Here is a 22,781-nt window from a genome sequence, read left to right on the forward strand (position 1 = left end):
TTGGAAGTGGAGGTTGCAGTGAGCTGAGATTGCGCCATTGAACTCCAGCCTGGGCGACAGTGAGACTCCATCTCAAATATGTATATATATATTTAGGAGAGAAATACAGTTATGCTTTGGATACAGAACAAGGTGACGTTGCTTCTGAGAAGAGAAAGTGGGAACAGTTTTATGGAGATCATAGCATTTGAATTTATCCTTGAAGGCTGAGTAAGATTTGAGTTTTCAGAGTAGCAAAGGAGGGGATGGCCAGTGGAGGAGATTGTATAAGCCAAAGTGTGGAAGTAGGAAGCATGATACCTAAATGGGGAAAGGGAAATGATTTTTTTTTCCCAGTTTGCTTCTGATTTTTCTGTTCTTTAGCATTATTTATGGAGACACTCATCAGATTCAAGTTTCACTTTCATTTTTTCTTTCTTTTTTGAGATGGAGTCTTGCTGTGTTGCCCAGGGTGGAGTGCAGTGGCACCATCTTGGCTCACTGCAACCTCTGCCTCCCAAGTTCAAGCAGTTCTTCTGCCTCAGCCTCCAGAGTAACTGGGATTACAGGCATGCGCCACCATGCCTGGCTAATTTTTTGTATTTGTTGTAGAGATGGGGTTTCACCATGTTGGCCAGGCTGGTCTCGAACTCTTGACCTCAGGTGATCCATCCACCTCAGCCTCCCAAAGTGTTGGGATTAAGACGTGAGCCACCACACCCAGCCTCAAGTTTCAGTTTCTTGATGAGTACCCAAAAACATTTAACTTTTTTTTTGTTTGTTTGTTTGTTTTGTTTTTTTTTTTTTGAGACGGAGTCTTGCTCTGTCACCCAGGCTGGAGTGTGGTGGTGTGATCTTGGCTTACTGCAACTTCCACCTCCTGGGTTCAAGTGATTCTCCTGCCTCAGCCTCCTGAGTAGCTGGGATTAGGGGTGCACACCACCACACCCAGCTAATTTTGTATTTTTAGTAAAGATGGGATTTCACCATGTTGGCCAGGCTGGTCTGGAACTCCGGATCTCAGGTAATCCACTCACCTTGGCCTCCCAAACCGCTGGGATTACAAGTGTGAGCCACTGTGCCTGGCCTGTTTTGTTTTTTCTTACCCAAACCTAACATAGGTCAAATCTTTGCTTGGTAAGCTGTTGGAAAGGAAGACAGTTTGGAACTAAGAGTCAAGGTTGGGCATCTCTCTGGCCTGCAGCCTGTTTAGTTGCTCGTCAGGATTAGAGATGGACCAGCCTTCTTTCAGCAGGTCAGCTGTTGGGGGGCTTCCAAAAGCTGACCTGTGTTTTTCTGGCAGGGCGAGAGCCGATCAGCGGATCACCGAGTCTCGCCAGGTGGTGGAGCTGGCAGTGAAGGAGCACAAGGCGGAGATTCTTGCTCTGCAGCAGGCTCTCAAAGAGCAGAAGCTGAAGGCCGAGAGCCTCTCTGACAAGGTCAGCGCCCACCCCTTCTGCTTTTTAGGAAAACATTTTCGTTTCCTTCTTTTAAAGGCACGCTTGATAAAAATTCAAATGCAATCCATGGCAAACATATTTCATAAACATATGTTCATGCACTCCAAAAATGTCCCATGGTTTTGCCTTACCATGGGACATTTTTGGTTGGCAGTAGCGTGGGTGGGTGTGGTGGGTACCCAGTGATCACAGTCGGCCAGTGACTTTTTAAAATCTGTGTGTCTAGGCCCTTGAAGTTCGAATTTTGATCTGGGTGTTCTACTCTCTGGTTGTCTGGCATCTTATTTCCAGAAGGGTTTATGGATTGAATGCTGTGCATCTTTGGGAAGTTCTTGGTGGCAGTGACTAATGCTCATCCCATTGCTGCAGTAATAGGCAGCTCAGCTTCTCAGTGTTCCAAGTTCAGGGTCATGATAGGGTCTGATGACGCATGCCAGTTCTCAGTATTTCACATCGGAAATACACGTGTTCCATCCATGTGCCTCTCCATATTACATTTACAGTCATAACCAATGTTTTGGAGATTTTAGCTAATAATCTTGAGAGAGATACAGAATAGGTACTTCAGTGTTACAGATCACCAAAGTGAAGATCAGAGGAATTTTATGTATGAACACACAGATGCATACATAGACACTCTTTTTCATGCACATACACACACAAAATAAAATAACAGTCTGATTTTATATTTTCTATAAGTTTGTTATTTCATGATAGAAAAATAGTTATTTGGGTCATTGTGGAAAATATAGAAACCACAGAAAAGTAAAGGAAATAATGGCTGGTCACCCATTGCTATTGTTTTATTCGTGAATTTATTTGCAGTCTCTATGCTTATGTTTATGCATATACACACATACATAGACATACGTATGTATTTTTATAAATTAGATTCTCATGTATACAGCTTTACATGTTTTTATTAAAAATCATTTAACTGCAGGTTTTTTCTGAGTTGAGTATTTTTTGAACATGTGATTCTAAAAAAAATAAATTGCATGGAAGTACCTACTTTAATCATTATACTTTTATTGGAAATTTGAGCTTCCAGTATTTTGCCATATAAATAACAGTGTGATAAACATGAATCTTTATGGACATCCATGATTATTTTCTTACCAGATACTTACATTAATAGAAACAGAATTATTAGATTTAAGGCCAGAGCTCTCTAGTCAGGAACACTCATGAGTTCCCTGAAACTGGGTTACCATTTTTTTTTTAGCATGAGGAAACTAGATTTATTAGAGATATGTGAGGCCTTTTATGTTTAATGTGAAAAATATTTTTTTCTAGTTGACTGCTCTTAAAGTATTAAGCAGCAAAGTCCTTCGTATCTTTTAAAGCTCCAGACTTTGCAATACCTTATTGTCTTGATCTTCTCCTAATTGGGATGAATTTCTCCTTCCCAAACCTTTCTTAAAAATCAAACTTAAAATCTGACAAAGCAGTCATTATTTGCGTACATGTCTAGTTATGGGCCTTTCTGACTTGATGTAAGATCCTTGAGAGCTTAGTTATCCTTTCATCCTAAAAGCTATAATGCAGGTAGTAAGCATTCAGCATATGATTATTTAATTAAATTCAGCCAAAGCATGTCAGATAAATAAATCCTTGAGCAGTCATCTCTTAGAACTTGTCACGGCTATATTTAAGAGCCATCCCTTAGAAATAATTTCCATCCTCATTTAATAACCTATGGAAGACTCACCAGTGACATGGACTTCTGTATTTAGAAAAAAGCAACCTTTACGTTCTGACCTTTAGAACTCAATATTCTTTCTTCGTGAAGGTTCGTGGAAATTCATAAAAGTTGTCAGCATGTAACATTCCTAAATGTGGCATTATGCCAATCTTTCCAAATGTCTAGCTCAATGACCTGGAGAAGAAGCATGCTATGCTTGAAATGAATGCCCGAAGCTTACAGCAGAAGCTGGAGACTGAACGAGAGCTCAAACAGAGGCTTCTGGAAGAGGTGAGTGTGAAACACCTGGGATAAGGGCCAAGTAGAATTTTTTTCTTTTAATAGGCTTTATTCTTTGGAGCAGCTTTAGGTTTGCAGCAAAATTGAGCAGAAAGCACAGAGAGTTCCCACATACTCCCTGTCCCTTCCTCCCACAACGTCCCCAACTGTCAACACCCTGTTCCAGAGTGGTCCATTTGTTACAATCAATGGGCCTGCACTGACACATCATCATCACCCCAAATGCATACTTTAAATTAGGTTTGCTCTTGGTGTTGTACGTTCTATGGGTTTTGACAAATGTATAGTGACAGTTATCCACCTTTACCATATCATACAGGATAATTTCACTGCCCTAAAATCCCTCTATGCTCTGCCTGTTCATCCTTCCCCACCCTCAACTCCTGGCAGCCACTGATCTTTTGCTGTCTCCATAGTTTTCCCTTTTCCAGAATGTTGCATATCTAGAATCACACAATATATAGCCTTTCAGATTAGCTGCTTTCACTTAGTCATTTGCATCCAGGTTTCCTCCATGTCTTTTCACGGCTGGTAGTTCTTTTCTCTCTGGAGTCTTTTCTTTTTTTTTTTTTTTTTTGGTCTTGCTCTGTTGCCCGGGTTAAGGTGCAGTGGTGCAATTACTACTCACGGCAGCCTTGACTTCCTGGTTTCAGGTCATCCTCCCACTCAGCCTCCTGAGTAGCTGGGACTACAGGTATATGCCACCATGCTCGAGTAATTTTTGTATTGTTTTGTAGAGACGGGGTTTCCCCATGTTTCCCGGGCTAGCTGGTTTTGAACCCCTGAGCTCATGTGATCTACCTGTCTTGGCCTCCCAAAGTGTTAGGGTTACAGGCATGAGTCCCCGTGCCCTGCCTGGACTTTTAAACACATTTCTTAAAAAGATTTTTTTATTTCAATAGCTTTAGGGGTACAAGTGTTTTTTTGGTGACATGGATGAATTGTATGGTGGTGAAGTCTAGGCTTTTCGTGTACCTGTGACCCAAATAGTGTATATCGTACCCGATAGGTAATTTTTCATCCCTCACTCCCCTCCTTGCCTTCCCCCTTCCACAGCGTCTATTATACCACTTTGTATGCCTTTGCATACTCATAGCTTAGCTCCCACTTGTAAGTGAGAACATGCAGTAGTTAGCTTTCCATTCCAGGTGGAATTTTGAAAGTGACAATTTGTCAGATCCAAATGAGACATTTTGAAATTAGAATTTTCAAGTAAGAGTATGGGGGTCATATAATGCTTGTCTTAAGGTATTTAACACATTAAAAGAATATGTTGTGAAGGCCAGAGGGTCTCTGTCATTTTTATCCTTCTACGTGAAGCTTAATAGAGTGTCAAGCACATAGCGTATGCCGAATAGAAGTTTATTAAATACATGGGTGAGTGAATATTGAGTTAAATTGTTCTTTAGAGCTAATATCCAAAGTATATTAAGTATCATGCCGATAGGACATCCATGCAAATTAGCGTCTTGCACAGGGCAGAATTTTATCAGATTATTCTGAGTACCAAATTTCATGAAGGCTTTTGAACATTGGGTAATTTAGTTAAAAATAATGTGTGCCCTGCTTTTGAAGCATAAAAGACAAGCTCAGACTGATCTCCTAAACCCGTCCCTTACATGATGGCTGGTACCTTTTCACAGAACTCTGAGAATTGCTGTTTAAATTGATGACTACCTCCAACACCCCAGCCAGAGCCCTGTATGTTGAATCACTGATGATTCTGCTTTGTTCTTTAGGATTGACCTGCAAGGACAAATGCACTTTATAATGAAAAACTGGACTCCAAAGAGTATTCTGTTTAACCCTTAGTGAGCTTGACAGTTTAATTAACCAGAATGCCCTGTTTTGGCTGATGAGGTTTTGTCACATGATACCCATAGCTCCTGAGGCACTTTGCTGATAGAAATAATACTGTTGTGCTATTAAGTTTGAAAAGTGTAGTGAAATTTTTGCAGGTGAGTATAAAATATTTTATTGAATGATAATTTTAAAAATACGGGTGGCTGAGGCATGAGGATTGCTTGAGGCCGAGAGTTTGAGACTAGTCTAGGCAGTATAGTGAGACCCTGCCTCTACCAAAAAAAAAAAAAAAAAAAAAAATTAGCCAAGTGTGGTGGTGTGTACTTCTAGTCCCAGCTACTCAGGAGGCTGAGGTGGGAGGATCACTTGAGCCCCAGGTATTTGAGGCTGCAGTGAGCTCTGATGGTACCACTGCACTGTAGCCTGGGTGACAGAGTGAGAACTTGTCTCAAAATACAAATTAAAATGAAAAATATGGGTGGGAGTTTGGGAAAGTTCTAGAAATGGATGGTGGTGATGGTTACACAATAATATGAGTGTACTTAATGCCACTGAACCATACACTTAAAAATGGTTAAAATGGTAAATTTTATGTTATGTGTATTTTGTCTCTGTAAACAATTTAAAAAATAAAATTAATACTAAAGACACACACACACACATTTGGTGAACACACACAGGAATTCACCCTATGGCCTTAAGAACAACACTACAATGGAAATGTTAAATGTACCTCGTGGTCAAATGGAGAATTAGGGTCTTTTATCTGGGATGAATAGACAGTGTTCCCACTTTAGGCACATCCTGGAAACAGAAAGAACGGAAATAATCAATGCTCTTGCCTGTCCTATTTTCCTTCTGAGAGGGCGAGTTGGCCCTGACAGCTCAGTACTTTGGTCCAAGGTTATGTGGTGAGTCAGTGACGACTCTAGGAATAGAGTGCCGGGATCCCGATCCAGTTCCCTCCTTCTCACTTCTAACCTACATGAGAACATTTCCAGTTTCCCAGGATGTTCCTCACAGAAAGATTTTTGAGCACAGACATCTGGCTGACATTGAGCCTGAGGCGGATTTCTGCAACAGTTGAAGCCGTTCTGGAACAAAGAACGCTCTTTATCACCCACTTTGTGATTGGGCCTCCCAGTTGGTGTGTGCTGTATAAGCATATGTGCCCAAGGTTTCCACCTAAGTGTCCTCTTCGTAGGTACGGAGACTTTTATTTTTTATTTCTCTCTCTCTTTTTTTTTTTTTGAGACGGAGTCTTGCTGTGTTGCCCAGGCTGGAGTGCAGTGGCATGATCTCGGTTCCCTGCAACCTCCACCTCCGAGGGTCAAGTGATTTTCCTGCCTCAGCCTCCCGAGTAGCTGAGATTACGGGTATACACCGCCACTCCCAGCTAATTTTTTGTATTTTTAGTAGAGATGAGGTTTCACGATGTTGGCCCAGCTGGTCTTGAACTCCTGGGCTCAAATGATCCGCCCACCTCAGCCTCCCAATGTGCTAGGATTATTGCATGAGCCACCATGCCCAGCCTGTAAGGAGACTTTTAAATGGAGCCAGAATCAAAGTCTCAGAATTGAAAGAATTTTTATATTATCCAGTCTGAATTTCCAGCACTGTTCCCTTTATCCCTGCTCCTGACAAACTTTACTAATGGATCTTTCTTTCACATTTTTCCTCCTGGGCCCAAAATGACTTCAGAAGCTTTCTCAACATGACACTTTATAGCCACCAGCAGTTCATTGGAAGTAACACCAGTGATCAAAGTCCAGTTGCTAGTCCTGGTCAAATTCATCTCTCATCCAAGGTAGAAGATCCCTTCCCCAACACTCCCCGTTGAACCTTGGCCTAAATACAATGACTTTGGACATCCCAACCCATTTTCCAGCAACTCTCATTCTTAGAACATTCTTATGTGGAACCGAAACCTTGCACTTTTACCCACTGGTTCTATTACGTTGAAACACATGAAATTAGAAAGTAGTCTGATATCTCCAACCAAAATGAGAGATTAATATTGATTAATAGATTACTTGATTAATAATTAAAATAACGAAGGTTTAATTAGCACTTACCATGTGACTGACTCTCTGAGTACTTTACGTGAATTAACTCTTACGGTCCTTGCAACGTTCCTGCGAGATAACTAGTTTTATTATCTCTATGATAGTCAACTAGCTATCCAAATAGCTCTCCCACTCCAAATTGCCTTCTCTTTTATTTTTTCAAGTTTTTTTGTATAGATGGGGGCTCCCTATGTTGGCTAGGCTGGCCTCAAACTCCTAGGCTCAAGTGATGCTCCTGCCTTGACCTCCCAAAGTGCTGGGATTACAAGAGTGAGCCACTGCGCCCGGCCACCTTCTTTTTTTAAAGTGAAACATTTTAGATCCCCTCAAGCTTTGGATGTTCTTTTCTGGTAGATTTGTCTTTCCACAGAGAGTTTCTACAAGTCCATGTGGTCTGAATAGCACTGAATACATTGGAATCTTTCCATCTCCATACTGGGCTCTAAACCTCCCAATTACCTGGGCCCTTTGGGTAGTTTTGATCACATCACTGACACCATTGGTCTGTTAAATCATTACCTACCTTTCCACAAGTTTGCTTTTTCTTTTTTTTTTTTCTTTCTTTCTTTTTTTTTTTTTGAGACGGAGTCTTGCTCTGTCGCCCAGGCTGGAGTGCAGTGGCCGGATCTCAGCTCACTGCAAGCTCCGCCTCTCGGGTTTACGCCATTCTCCTGCCTTAGCCTCCCGAGTAGCTGGGACTACAGGCGCCCGCCACCACGCCCAGCTAGGTTTTTTGTATTTTTTTAGTAGAGACGGGGTTTCACCATGTTAGCCAGGATGGTCTCAAGCTCCTGACCTCGTGATCCACGCGTCTCGGCCTCCCAAAGTGCTGGGATTACAGGCTTGAGCCACTGCGCCCGGCCCACAAGTTTGCTTTTTCTTAAAAACGTCTTTATGTTCTATATTTATTCCGTTGACAATTTAAAAATTACCATCCTACTGAAGTTTTTCTTGTTGGTCTTGATCCATTCTTCCAGCCCACTGGGGTTGTTTCACGCTCTTGTTCTGTCATACAGCCCCTTTGTTCTTCTTCCTGCCAGTTTCCTGTCACCCTTGTAAAATGGTTGGACAGGTCTAAACACACAGCTAAGGCCCCCCTTTCAGTCTAACACTGGACCATGAATATACCTCTGTTTGCTTCTTTCTGGGAAGCAGGTAAATGCTTCTGAAAAACATTTTCAAAGAGTACAAATGCCCCGCTTACTTTAACCAACCTATTTCTTGGAAAGCTAATGGACAGTTGATGTGTTTATTCTAGAAAAATATTTTGGGCTCGGCTGTCACCAAACAGATTCTCGTCCCCAGCACTTGTTTCTCTGGTTTCTGCCTAGTAATTAATGTTGTCCTAAAATAGTGGGAAGAAACTAAAGAGGGTAATTTGCAGAAGAAATCACTCATGCTGCGGAGGAGGGTATCTTAGCTGTTTCTTTCCTTTCTTCCTGTATTTTAGGGGGCTCTGTGGTTTGATTGAGAAATTCCAGGTTACACACATCGGCCAAATGGTTTTGTTTTTTTTTTTTAATTTTTGTTTTTATTTTTTTAGAGACAGGGTCTTGCTCTGTCATCCAGGCTGGAATGCAGTGGCATAATCATAGCTCATTGCCACTTTGAACTCATGGGCTCAAGCAGTCCTCCCACTTCAGCCTCCCAGAGTCCTGGGATTTCAGGCGTGAGCCACTGTGCCCGGCCCCAGGTGATCTTTAGTTGGTAGCTCTTGGTTTGTGGCAGTGTTGTTAGAGAAAGGCAGATGGGAGGATGAGAGGGAGCACCTTAACTGAATGGAGGGAAGAAAGAAGGACAAAGGAGATGGAGAGGACAAACATTCAGTAAGCACCTGCTGTATACTGGGCACTGTGTTCAATATGTCATCCAGTGAGGCAAGCTAGTATACCCACTGTCAGATGAAGAAACTGAGGCTCCGAGAGGTGATAAATACAGACTTTAACAGGTATCAGTGATATGGGAAGTGTGAAAGTCAGGATTTAAACCAGGGTCTGTAAGAATCCACCATCCAGGTCTTTCTACTGCAGCACAATGCCTTAGGGAATCAGCTGCCTGTTAAGAGGAAGGGCAGGTGAGGAATGTAAATGGAAAGAAAAACAGAGGTTTTTCCTCTCCAGAGGAAATTCTGAGGGCCAGGAAATTCTGAGATTATCATTGGCTCTGGGCCTGCTGGGATGGAGGAGTTTGGGGGCTGCCATAGGCCTTTGGGAATCTCCAGTGGTGATGTTTAGTGCTTTGAGTAGCTCTCTGTCCCTAAGTCTGCAGAGGACCCAGGCTACCAGGGAAAAGATTGTTTGGGCCCCAGTAAGTGTTGTTAAGCTATAATCCAGGGTTTGAATAAAATCAAGCACCGTCTCATCAGGATGCCGGCTCTCTCCTGCTTTTTTAGAAACGGATGCGTTTTAGGAAAAAGAACCACAAAACCAACATCTTTATAGCCTGTCCTGTTTTCTGTTAACTTCCATTATAAAAATTGGAGCGAGATTTACAGCACAAAACTATTTTCAGTATACTCAATTGAATTTCTTTTCTGGGTTTTACCAACACTCTGTACTTCTGGGATCTTCTTCTTCTTTTCCCCTGACGTTGTAGAAATATCTCCCGTGATTGTGGCTATTCATGTACTTGTTGGGGTCTCTCACCCTGATGGGGCACTTATTAAGTAAGGGATGATGTGATTTCTCTTTGTGTATATCACACTGCATGCATGGAGTAATTTCTCATAGCAATGATTAAGATCTTGAAAACAAAAAATAAAGACACATTGGACCTTAGTTGTCATGGCACTGAGTCGAACTGCTTTAGATGTCAACTCGGATGGCTTATGCCATCCAAAATATCCTCACCTTAATGTATCAAAATATCCTCAATTGGAACTCTGGGAAGGCCAACCCTGCAGCCTGGACTTCCTGTGACGGTAGGGATCTTGGGACTTGTTGGCCGGCAGAGGTTTCTGTGCAAATTCATTTTAACTGTGCTTGCATCCTTTTGGAATAGATGACAATTGGTAATTCTGAATTGAGATGATTTCGAAAGCTGTACTTCTGGTGCCATGCCTGAAATTAGTTTGAAATAGGAACAGCGGGGGAACAAATTGTATTGTGTGCAGTATCAAGCATTTCCCTGGCCCTTCTCCCCACTAGCAAGCCAAATTACAGCAGCAGATGGACCTGCAGAAAAATCACATTTTCCGTCTGACTCAAGGACTGCAAGAAGCTCTAGATCGGGCTGATCTGCTGAAGACAGAAAGAAGTGACCTGGAGTATCAGCTGGAAAACATTCAGGTGAGGACTGGCAGAGGGAATCTGCTTAAAAATGGTCTGCACGGCTGGGCTCAGTGGCTCATGCCTGTAATCCCAGCACTTTGGGAGGCTGAGGTGGGCAGATCACCTGAGGTCAGGAGTTCAAGACCAGCCTTGCCAACATGGTGAAACCCCATCTCTACTAAAAATACAAAAATTAGCTGGGCGTGGTGGCGGGTGCTTGTAGTCCCAGCTACTCGGGAGACTGAGGAAGGAGAATGGCTTGAACCCAGGAGGTGGAGGTTCCAGTGGGCTGAGATCACGCCACTGCACTCCAGCCTGGGCAACAGAGCAAGACTGTCTCAAGAAAACAAACAAACAAACAAACAGATAAGTAAATAAATAAATAAAATGGTCTGCAGAGGCAAAGCATGATGGTAGAGTCATCTGGTAAAATGGTCGGTATCTTTGTGCTGCATATTGTGTGTATTTTCCCCAAGATTTTATTTTCAAAGATTTCAAACATTCAGAGAAGTTGGAAGATTTCTATAGTGACCATGACCTACAATGAACCTGTTGCTATTTTTACTTTTTCACAATATTTATCTATAAATACATCTTTTTTCTCCTTTGCAGTAAAATTCGGACTAAATAAATACCGACTCAGTACTGTTCGTGTTGAATTTTCATATGTTAGCATCCTAACAGCTTCACTGTTTAGTTTCTTAAAGTACCAACTTTAAAAGTAGACTTCTGTCTAGGTTTGAGGTTAGTGTGTTTTCTTGAATTTTAGGTTCTCTATTCTCATGAAAAGGTGAAAATGGAAGGCACTATTTCTCAACAAACCAAACTCATCGATTTTCTGCAAGCCAAAATGGACCAACCTGCTAAAAAGAAAAAGGTGAGTCTAAGTGTTTGAAAAGTGGGAATTGTCAGTTTCACTCATCATTCGTGGCTCAGTGCACACCACTGCGATATATCATCATAGAAACATAGGAGAAAACAAAGTACACTTCTTTTTTATTTTGGTTTTATTTTGGGTTGAAAAATAGATTTTGAGATAATTATAATAGGTCTGATCGAAAGATATCATTGATCAAGTGTAACAAACTACTTTTTGTTTATGGTCATTCAAATCGTAGTATCTTTCTCTGTTAAAGAAGTCATCCCTCTCCAGCCCACACACACAGCAGCTGGAGCAGAGGGGGTGTATGCAGAGAGAAAGATTTATACCTAAGTCATGCATACATGACTCCAGAGGGGTTTAGCAAGTCACGAGTATGGGGCTTCAGCAGCTCAGGTCTATCATACCACACTCCAGAAAGGACTTTAACAGTGATCTAGTCCAGTCCTTTTGACTGGCTCAGAAAGAGACTAGAACTCAGGGAGTTGGAGTGACCTGCCTGAAATGTCTGACTGGACACTTCTCCCCTCTGCCAAATACTGAACATCCCTTTTAGATCGTAAGAGACGAATTACAAACCAGGGGCAGGGTTATACATAGTGCACATGAGAAGACTGTTTTTCATAAGCCCAATCTATACATGCTTTTCCCACTAAAGCCTTCATACTAGGTTTGGCCAGGTGTTCTCAGTTCCAAGAAAAGTTTCAAAGGAGCTTGCAGTTTCCTTCCAAATGCAGAAGCCTACCATAGTGGCAGTGGCAGTGGTTTTACAGGAGAGGCCTTGATGACTTAGAATACCTAGGAGGAAGGAGTGGAGGGCTGAAGATGACAGTTATCTCAGTATTTCCGATGCTGTCTTCGCTGTAAGGGGATGAGCACAACATTCAAAGGCCGCCTCCCACTAGACGTTGGCTGCATGGGAAGGATTTTCTTGCATGCTGCGTGACTGTATATGGTTGTTATGCTTATGATATTTAATCTTTTTTTATTTTAGCAGTGAACTGTTATCTGGTTATGTCACTTGATTTAGTTAGGGTGTTTCCATTTGTTATTTTTTTTTTAGTTAACTTTTTTTTAAGTTGCATTATTTTTTCCTTTTTTTCCATGTATAGTAAATATTTTCATTTGCGTTTTTTTTTTTTTTTGAGTAAGCCCCTTGTTTTGACCTCATTTTAGCATTCCTTTTAAAATTTTGCTTCCTTTTACAAAACACTCATCTCTGTGTCTTGTAATTGAGCATCATGAGACATATTTCAAGGCAAGAGTGACCTCTGAACCATCTCTCCTGACTCCATACTCCATACTCTCCTGATTCCATTTTTTGAATGGGAAAGACTCAGGACATGACTCTCCTGTCTTGGCAATGCTAAAGGAAGAGGTGGTGGCCATTCAAGCATCTTTAATCCTCTTGGTGAAAACTTCCGCACCCCTATTTTTTTCAGCCGACTGGAACGGGCTGTGGCTCAGCCTACCCTTCCCCCAATTCACATGCCATTTTTACTAAATACACTTACAGTGAGTATGCTCCTGGCTTTTGTGGTTTGCTCTTCCCGAGTCAGATTTCCTTTAGCTAGTTTCAAGTGCCAGTTTCCAGGAGTTAGGAAATATCTCTGTTTCCATTGCTAGGGTTTATTTAGTCGACGGAAAGAGGACCCTGCTTTGCCCACACAGGTTCCTCTGCAGTACAATGAGCTGAAGCTGGCCCTGGAAAAGGAGAAAGCTCGCTGTGCAGAGCTAGAGGAAGCCCTTCAGAAGACCCGCATCGAGCTCCGGTCCGCCCGGGAGGAAGGTAGGGGCACACTCTCTCCAAAGTGCTCAAGGCTATGGAAAAGGCAGAGGATTGATCTCAGTGAGATCAGCCAAGACTAACTAGTTCAGTGTCTGTTTATGGCCCATATGCTTTCAGACCAGACATCCCATGTCTGAAAAACGTACAGCCCCAGTGCGTTGCCAAGTTGATGTGACGCATATTCTTTTGGTCTCGGGTCCTTGAAAGACAGCCCAGGGACAGTCCGCTTGGTTTGGTTCTCTAGGCTACGCAGCTAACCAAAAGGCATTGTCCTGGTCTCTCTGCAGCTGCCCACCGCAAAGCGACGGACCACCCACACCCATCCACGCCAGCCACCGCGAGGCAGCAGATCGCCATGTCCGCCATCGTGCGGTCACCAGAGCACCAGCCCAGTGCCATGAGCCTGCTGGCCCCGCCATCCAGCCGCAGAAAGGAGTCTTCAACTCCAGAGGGTACGTTCTCAAGGGGCCGTTGTTGTATGGAAATTTCTTTTTAGTTGACTAAGACATGCAGGCATATGGTAAAAATTACAAGTAATACTAGGGGATAAAGATTAAAAAGTCAGTCTTGGCTGGGCGCGGTGGCTCACGTCTGTAATCCCAGCACTTTGGGAGGCCGAGGTGAGCGGATCACCTGAGGTCGGGAGTTCAAGACCAGCCTGACCAACATGGAGAAACCCCATCTCTACTAAAAATGCAAAATTAGCCGGGCGTGGTGGCGCGTGCCTGTAATCCCAGTTACCTGGGAGTCTGAGGCAGGAGAACTGTTTGAACCTGGGAGGCAGAGGTTGCAGTGAGCCGAGATCAAGCCATTGCACTCCAGCCTGGGCAGCAAGAGTGAAACTCCATCTCAGAAACAAAAACAAGAAAAAATAAGCACATCTCTCAGGACTTTTTTCTTTTATAAGTATCATAGCCCACTACAGTATACACTGCAAGACACCTTCATTTCATTAAAGTGCTATCTTAGAGGTTTCATATTAGTACATAAGGACCAACCCCATTCTTTCAGAGAACCACACAGTATTCTGTAGTGTGAGCACGCAATTCACCTGTTAAACCAGGCTCCTGTTAATGGCCATTTAGGTTGTTTCCAATCCCCTGTTACTGTAAACACCTTGCAGAGGACATCCTGTGCCTCTGTGGGTGTTGTGCTTGGAGAAATTCCTGGGAAATGAATCATTGGGTTAAAGGTCATGTACATTTTGAGTATTGGTAGTTTGTGCCAATGTATATTTCTACCAGTGTGAGGAGTTCTCTTTCTGGTCTCAAACGTACTCTGTTTACCTAGAGATTAAAAGGACTTAAGAAAAGGCCAAGGAAGCTGGTTTGGAATGTCTTAGGAACACTAGGGTAGAGCTGTGGTTTAGCATCATGGCATTGCAATCAAGCCTGTTTTGGTTGTAAACCAGATGGCGTTTTCTTGTTGCTGTTGTTTTTCTTTAGCCAGAAGTTATTTTCTTCCTCCTGTGTATATATAACTCCTTGAATCACAGAGCTTTTTTTTTTTTTCTTGAGACAGAGTCTCGCTCTGTCGCCCAGGCTTGGAGAGCAGTGGCATGATCTCAGCACACTGCAACCTCTGCCTCCCAGGCTCAAGCGATTCTCATGCCTCAGCCTCCTGAGTAGCCGGGATTATAGGCATGAGCCACCATGCCCGGCTAATGTTTTTATGTTTTTAGTAGAGATAGGATTTTACCATGTCGGCCAGGCTGGTCTTGAACTCCTGACCTCAAGCGATCCAACTGCCTTGGGCTCCCAAAGTGCTGGGATTACAGGTTTGAGCCACTGCGCCCAGCCAAAGAGCTTTAATCTTAAAGTCATTAAAATGGTGGTGACAAGATAGAGGAAAGCATTGCTTCTGGCTATGGTGTCCACTGAAACTTCCCTGAATAGTGATAATACTACAGTATATTGCTCCTTCACGTATATTGCACGAAACAGTTTCAAAGTGCATTCCTGTTATTTATTCCTTGCACGTTTCCAAGAAAGGAAGGGGGGTGATGTTGTAAGGAGAGCCTACCATCGTATAGTCAGTCAGTCTCCTACCAGTAACATGTTCTTAAACAAAGCCTGATTCCTAATCACTGGATAATAGAGATTTTAAGTTGAGCCTTATAAATCTAGAAGCATCTGTTAATGTTAAAATAGTTTCACAATCTGTAACTAACCTGTTCTAATGGTTCTACCAGAGTTGGATTCAGAAATTTGGATACTGACATTTTCTTTCCATAGTAGTCCCCTATTATCCAGGGCTTCCCTTCCTGTGGTTTCAGTTATGTGGTTATCTGTGCTCTAAAAATATTAAATGAAAAATTCCAGAAAAAAACAATTATTAGGTTTTAAATTGAGTGCCGTTCCGAGTTGCATGAGGAAATTGCACACAGTCCTGCTCCATCCTGCCTGGGATGCAAATCATCCCTTTGTCCCGCATATCCACACTATATTTGCTCCCTGTCCATTAGTCACTTAGTAGCTGTCTTGGTTATCAGATTGAAAAAACAGTATATACAGGGTTCAGTACCATCCGTGGTTTCCGGCATCCATTGGGGGTCTTGGAATGTATCCCCTGAGCATAAGTGGGGATTACTACATTGAAAGTTGCTTCTAATTAGTTAGGTCACTGTTGAGAGGGTGCCTATTACATGGAGAAAAAAAATCAATCTTGTTAAATTTTTTTCCTCTTTGTGGAGAACAGGGTCTTGCTATGTTGCCCAGGCTGGTCTTGAACTCCTGGGCTCAAGCAGTCCTCCCGCCTCTGCCTTCCTAAGTCCTGGGATTACAGGCATGAGCCACTGCACCCAGCTAATCTTCTTAATTTTAACAGTCTGGAATACAAATGTAAGAATCTGTTCTTATATTTACATTTCATCCATAAATTCTTATATTCATAAAAGTTGTATTTTGAACAAAAGGGATTTACTCATGGAAAAACTTGACATAAAAGAATTCTTCAGTTGTTTAATATATTTGATAATTAGAAATTCTATAATTCATAATAGTGATTTTTTAAACTGGATTCTGAAAAGCTCTAGATATATGATTTCATCTGGAAAACAAAGCTTTCACAACTAAAATATTTACAAACAATTGATTTAAAAGCTAATGTTTCTTTATGCCCACAGACATCTATGCCATTATATAGTCAGTCAATCTCCTACCAGTAACATGTTCTTAAACAAAGCCTGATTCCTAATAACCGGATAATGGAGATTTTAAGTTGAGTCTTATAAATCTAGATGCATCTGTTAGTGTTAATAGTTTCAAAATCTGTAACTAACCTGTTCTAATGGTTTTAACAGTTTTATTGAGATGTAATTTGCATACCATATAGTTCACTCATTAAAAATGTACAATTCAGTCTTTTTCAGTAAGTTTATAGGGTCGTGTAACCCTCATCACATTCCAACTTTTGAACAATTTTGGCACCCCCACCCAAAAAATACTCCATACACATTATCGGTCCCCCCATTCTCCTTCCACTAATGTTCCTCTTGGCAACCACCAATCTACTTTCTGTCTCTGTCGATCTGCTCTCTTAGACATTTCATTTAGATGAATCATACTGCATATGACCTTTTGTGTCTGGCTTCTTTCATGGAATGTAATGTTTTCAAGGTTCACCCATGTTGTAGCATGTATCAGAACTTCATTCCTTTCATGACTGAATAATATTCCATTGTGTAGATGGCACATTTGATTATCCATTAATCTGTTTTCATTAGTCCATTTTCACACTGCTGATAAAGACATACGCGAGACTGTGTAATTTACACAGAAAAAGAGGTGTAATAGACTCACAGTTCCATGTGGCTGGGGAGGCCTCACAATCATGGTGGAAGGCAAAAGGCACGTCTCATATGGCAGTGGCAAAAGAGAATAAGAACCAAGTGAGAGGAGTTTCCCCTTATAAAACCATCAGATCTCATGAGACTTATTCGTTACCACAAGAACGGTATGGGGGAAACTGCCTGCATGATTCTGTTATCTCCCACCAGGTCCCTCCCAACACATGGGAATTATGGCAGCTGCAATTCAAGATGAGATTTGGGTGGGGACACAGCCAAACCACATCACCCTTGATGGACATTTGGGTTGTTTCCACTTTTTAGCTGTCATAAATTATGCTGCTGTGAACAACTTATGTACAGATTTTTGTGGGTACATATGTTTTCAGTCCCCTTGGGTATATAGCTAGGAGTGGAACTGCTGGTTCCTGGGGTAACTATGTTTAACCTTTTACGGAACTACCAGACTGACTTCCACCAGGAATGTGCGAGGGTTCCAGTTTCTCCACATCCTCATCAACACTTGCCTTCCTTTTTTTAGACTGTAGACATCCTAGTGGTTGTGACGTGGTGTCTGCTTGGGGTTTTGATTTGCATCTCTCTAATGACTAATAATGTTGAGCATCTTTTCATGTGCTTGTTGGCCATTTATCCTCTTTGGGGAGGTGTCTATTTAAATTCTTGGCCCATTTAAAAATTGGGTTGTCTTTTTATTATTGAGTTGTAAGAGTTCTTTATATATTCTAGATATGAGTCCCTTATCAGAGATTTGATTTGCAAGTGTTTTTTCCCTTTCTGTGGGTTGTCTTTTCACTTTCCTGATGGGATCGTTTGCAGTACTCTAATGATTTTTTAAAACATTTTCCTCCAGAATTTAGTCGGCGTCTTAAGGAACGCATGCACCACAATATTCCTCACCGATTCAACGTAGGACTGAACATGCGAGCCACAAAGTGTGCTGTGTGTCTGGATACCGTGCACTTTGGACGCCAAGCATCCAAATGTCTCGGTAAGATCAGCAGTTGTGCATCTGTGCTGGGCACCTGTGTGTCTCCAGCTAAAAAAAGTCTATCAGGTGGAGGTGATTTTTTTCTAACTCATCATGTAGTGCATTCATTTTTGAGCTTCTTATTTCAGTGGGAGGATGCTATTTCCCCCTTTTGAAGCTGCGAGTTTATATATGTCTGCAGCTCATGACTCCAACCTGCTGCTCAAAGTGCCTTAGGCACTTAGGCTGCTAATTTCCAGCCCCTTTTTGTCAGGCTGGTCTCTCCCTACCTTTCCGCTGGCTCCAACTGAAACATGCAAGTATGTTCTTTGCACACCTGTTTGTGGGCAGCCTGGATTGAAGCCTGGAAAACTGGATCAAGAGCACTTGGCACTTTTGTTTCCCCTTTCTGCAGGGGCCTGGCACCAGGGGAAGCTCAGGAGACTACCTGCAAGTCAGGGCCAGATTCTCTGGGCCTAGCTGGGGTGGAGAAGCCCAGGGGTTGGCTGGCAGAGGGAGGGAAGGGTCCGGGGTCAGCTGAGCCTGCCCTCATGTTGCTCACTGTTCTTCCCTAGAATGTCAGGTGATGTGTCACCCCAAGTGCTCCACGTGCTTGCCAGCCACCTGCGGCCTGCCTGCCGAATACGCCACACACTTCACTGAGGCCTTCTGCCGTGACAAAATGAACTCCCCGGGTCTCCAGACCAAGGAGCCCAGCAGCAGCTTGCACCTGGAAGGGTGGATGAAGGTGCCCAGGTACCGTGGCAGGGTGGCTTGGGCTGGAGCAGGTGCTGGCCACAAGCCACTCCTGTCCCTGATGTTTTCTAGGGAAGTGGCTTTTCTAGGAATTTTGCCACCCCCTCATCCCATCCTCCAGCCTGATGATTCTTCTGAGTTCAGACATTTTTCTTTTCCATCTTGCTTTCCCCAGGAATAACAAACGAGGACAGCAAGGCTGGGACAGGAAGTACATTGTCCTGGAGGGATCTAAAGTCCTCATTTATGACAATGAAGCCAGAGAAGGTAAATTAATAATTCAGGGGGAAGGTCATTGCACGTGGCTAACCCAGGTCTCCCCAGTGCTGGCGCGAAGGCTTTGGTTTTCGGACTGCCTTGCAAGCCTTCTACGCTTTTCCATTTTTGAAACTTACAAACTAAATGACTTCTCTAAAGGTTATTGGTGCGATACTCACATCTATAGGTCTCCCCCCTGAAGAACCCGCAGGGCGCTGCCCTGAAGATTCCACCTGCTAATACACCTTCCGAGAACTTCTGCCTCAGTCAACTAACCCATAAATCCGCATCGTCATCAGAAATTTGACTGTGCTACTCATCTGACACACTTTATTTTTTTTTATCTTCCCTCTCTGCCTTCTCTGCACACCTCTGTCCCTTCCTTGTTCTCGTGCGCCTCTCTTTACACACGTACCCTGTCTCTTTCTCCCTTGCTGTCTCTCTTGCTTTCTCTTCTCCTCTCTTCTCCCCTTGTTCTTGTTCCTGTTCTTTTGTTTTTCTTTCTGCCCTTCCTCTTTGCACCAAGCTGGACAGAGGCCGGTGGAAGAATTTGAGCTGTGCCTTCCCGACGGGGATGTATCTATTCATGGTGCCGTTGGTGCTTCCGAACTCGCAAATACAGCCAAAGCAGGTGAGGAGGAGCCGGAGGAGCCCCGCCCTGGAGGTGGGCCGGGCTTGGCCAATCAGCAGGGACAGAAGGGGTGGTACAGGGAAGATTGGCTCTGCAAAGGAGGCCCATCTTCCTCCGCTCCCCGCCTTGGTGGTAACTGGGATTTGCGTGGTTTGGTGGGAACTTTGATCTCTCAGAGCCGTCCCTCCCAGTGGGAATGGGGGGAAATCCACACCCAATCCTGTGCTCTCTGTGAAATCTCCTAGATGTCCCATACATACTGAAGATGGAATCTCACCCGCACACCACCTGCTGGCCCGGGAGAACCCTCTACTTGCTAGCTCCCAGCTTCCCTGACAAACAGCGCTGGGTCACCGCCTTAGAATCAGTTGTCGCAGGTGGGAGAGTTTCTAGGGAAAAAGCAGAAGCCGATGCTGTGAGTATGAAAACGGGCCCTGGAGGTTGTCTTTGTAAAGGGGGCTGACTTGGTAACTGGTGTTAACAACGAGAATCCCATTGGCCATCTTGATTCTCCTCGGGCTCCCTCTCTGAGGGCTGATGGCTCTAGACTGTGTCATGGCCAGGAGTCTGGTGGTGAAGAAGGCACAAGTGCCAAGGCAGCTTGTGTGGCATCATGAGCCATTTAGAATGTGGGAATCAGGGATGCGGTGGCTCATGCCTGTGGTCCCAGTGATCCAGGAGGCCAAGGTGGGAGGATCACCTGAGTCCAGGAGTTTGAAACCAGACTGGGCAAGATAGCAAGATCCCATCTCTTATAAAAAGAAAGAAAGAAAACCAGGTGTGGTGACATGCACCTGTAGTTCCAGCTAGTAGGGAGGCTGAGGCCAGAGGATCGCCCAGGAGTTTGAGGCTGCAATGAGCTATGATTGTGCCACTGTACTCCAGCCTGGGCAACAGAGTGAGACATGGACTGTGAAAACAAAACAAAGGAAAAAGAATGGGGGAATTGGCATTGGTAGCTGCTCTGGTGGCATTGTAGACCTTGGTTGTGGCGATGCAACAGCAAGTGTACTTATAAGGAAATCCTCTCTCCTGTTTACTCAAATGAGTTTGTCTGGTTTGAAGACTTGAGTTTAGAAACACTTTGGCCACGAAGCAGCACAATAGGCTGCTGGCAGCTGCGTCCCCTCCAGAAAGGCTTTTCATAAGCATCTCAGTTGTTTTTGCAGTATTTGCTCTTCCGTAGGCAGGTTTGGAGTCCTACTTATCCTTAAACTGTTAGAAACGTAGGTGTGCTGTGATTGGCATCACCCCACCTAGTATGTTCCAGGATACAAACAGTGCTCATTGCTCATTGGCGTTTGCTCCAGTGAAGACCAAACAGCTCTTTTCAGACTCTTCACTCCTAATAAACACTTTATGTGTTAGCAGTTGGAGGATTCTTAACCACGAGCCTCCTGAAAAGAACTTTACTCAGTGGTTAGACCTGTTTGGATGACTTGTTTGTCGTTACACACGTGAGCCTTTTACTGAAATCCTTGTTAATATGTGTACAATAGGCCCTAGACTGTGTTTCTTACGAGCTTCTGCCTGCCTGGGTTCAGGTAAAGAGATGCAGAGGCGTGCTGGCTCGCTGCTAACACTGTGCCTTTGCACTTCTGCTGCAGCCTTATGGGGGAAGGAGTCTTTCATGTGTCTTATTAACCCTGCACAGGTGAAATCTCCTTAGCTTCAGCTTATTTCTTATCACAGAAGAGCTTTCCATGTCTACTACACTCCCTTATTTCTGCATCCCAGCCAAGTTATAACTCAGATGCTAATTAACAACTGCCCCAGAGATAACAATAGCACTCACATTTTGCATTTGGAGCTCAGATCAAAATACGGGGTGAGCTAAGAGCATATGTGTGTTTCTGAGCATTTCCAGGAATGACTGGGCCTTAACCTTCTCTTGGTCTCTCTGGATGGCTTGGTCATAAACAGATCAGCCTCACGACGTCTTCTTTTTTTCTTTTCTTTCACCTATGAAAAGAAATTGCTTGGAAACTCCCTGCTGAAACTGGAAGGTGATGACCGTCTAGACATGAACTGCACACTGCCCTTCAGTGACCAGGTAATGCTTGTGTGGGCATGGCCAGCTGGTGTCTGGTTACAGTCACACCCCATCAAGAAAGAAAAGGCTATGGAGGCCTTGTTGCTCTTACTTGAGATTGTTCTGGTGACAAGACCGTGCTTATGTTCTGCCTTCGGACTTCTGCCCTTGCAGGTGGTGTTGGTGGGCACCGAGGAAGGGCTCTACGCCCTGAATGTCTTGAAAAACTCCCTAACGCATGTCCCAGGAATTGGAGCAGTCTTCCAAATTTATATTATCAAGGATCTGGAGAAGCTACTCATGATAGCAGGTGTGAGGCCAAGGACAATGGTGCTTTTTCTTTACTTTCAAGGAAGCCAATGTGTTGAAGCCACGTTTCATGCTCGTAAAACACAAAATAGTAGACGCGAGCCGTCGTAGCTCTTATCTCTGTGTCCCCATAGATGCCCAAGCCTCAGTTAATGGACCCCCTCTGTCCAGATTTAATTCCCTTCCAGTATCCAGTTTAGCACAGTCTGACATTCCCAAAGAACATCCCACTGTTAGGCCAAGTGAAGAGTTCTAAGCCTCAAAGACTCACTAAAGCCAAACCCTTTGTCCTGATTGCAAGAACACCACTGTGGGTCGTGACCTTCTGAGAGCTTGCTCGCTCTGTTACTCTGTGATCTCTTCAGAGTCATCATTTGCTAATATTTTGTCATAATTTTTTCCCTCTCTTCTTAACATACACACACATACTTTCCTGAACCATTTGAGAGTTAGTTGCAGGTATGACGCCAAGTTCTTCAGTATATCAACCTAAGGATTGAAGGCATTCTGTCACATAATCAGGGCACAATTTATTTCTCTCTGTCTGTGTTACTGACATTATTTTTAAAGGGGGAAAACAATAATATATCGATGCAGTGTTTAAAATATCAACAGTTAGGTCTTGTTTCAGGCATGGCTGGATCCAGGGACTGACATACTGTGGTCAAGAACTGGCCTTTCTTAATCTCAGCTCTTTTTCCTCCCTCTCTTCCTTATTTTATTCTTTAGAGAAGTTTTAGATTCACAGCAGGTGAAAGGTACAGAGAGTTCCCATATACCCCCATTCTCA

General features: G+C 43.4%; 1 protein-coding gene across 2 annotated transcripts in view; it reads left to right on the forward strand.

Annotated features, from left to right (window-relative positions):
* Positions 1 to 22,781, forward strand: part of CIT (citron rho-interacting serine/threonine kinase) — a 205,349-nt gene that overhangs the window by 158,070 nt on the left and 24,498 nt on the right. The window contains exons 27-40 of one of the 2 annotated variants that reach the window (XM_030939374.1): positions 1,283 to 1,418; positions 3,310 to 3,414; positions 10,439 to 10,579; positions 11,331 to 11,438; positions 13,068 to 13,230; positions 13,518 to 13,682; positions 17,889 to 18,026; positions 18,581 to 18,761; positions 18,937 to 19,028; positions 19,546 to 19,650; positions 19,896 to 20,065; positions 21,150 to 21,194; positions 21,623 to 21,703; positions 21,857 to 21,992. In XM_030939374.1, the coding sequence (XP_030795234.1) occupies positions 1,283 to 1,418; positions 3,310 to 3,414; positions 10,439 to 10,579; positions 11,331 to 11,438; positions 13,068 to 13,230; positions 13,518 to 13,682; positions 17,889 to 18,026; positions 18,581 to 18,761; positions 18,937 to 19,028; positions 19,546 to 19,650; positions 19,896 to 20,065; positions 21,150 to 21,194; positions 21,623 to 21,703; positions 21,857 to 21,992 (1,766 nt within the window). The remainder of the gene's footprint in view (positions 1 to 1,282; positions 1,419 to 3,309; positions 3,415 to 10,438; positions 10,580 to 11,330; positions 11,439 to 13,067; positions 13,231 to 13,517; positions 13,683 to 17,888; positions 18,027 to 18,580; positions 18,762 to 18,936; positions 19,029 to 19,545; positions 19,651 to 19,895; positions 20,066 to 21,149; positions 21,195 to 21,622; positions 21,704 to 21,856; positions 21,993 to 22,781) is intronic. The other variant, XM_010368276.2, reaches the window with a different exon arrangement.

This window comes from Rhinopithecus roxellana, chromosome 10 (genome assembly GCF_007565055.1).
Source record: "Rhinopithecus roxellana isolate Shanxi Qingling chromosome 10, ASM756505v1, whole genome shotgun sequence".
Lineage (NCBI taxonomy): Eukaryota > Metazoa > Chordata > Mammalia > Primates > Cercopithecidae > Rhinopithecus > Rhinopithecus roxellana.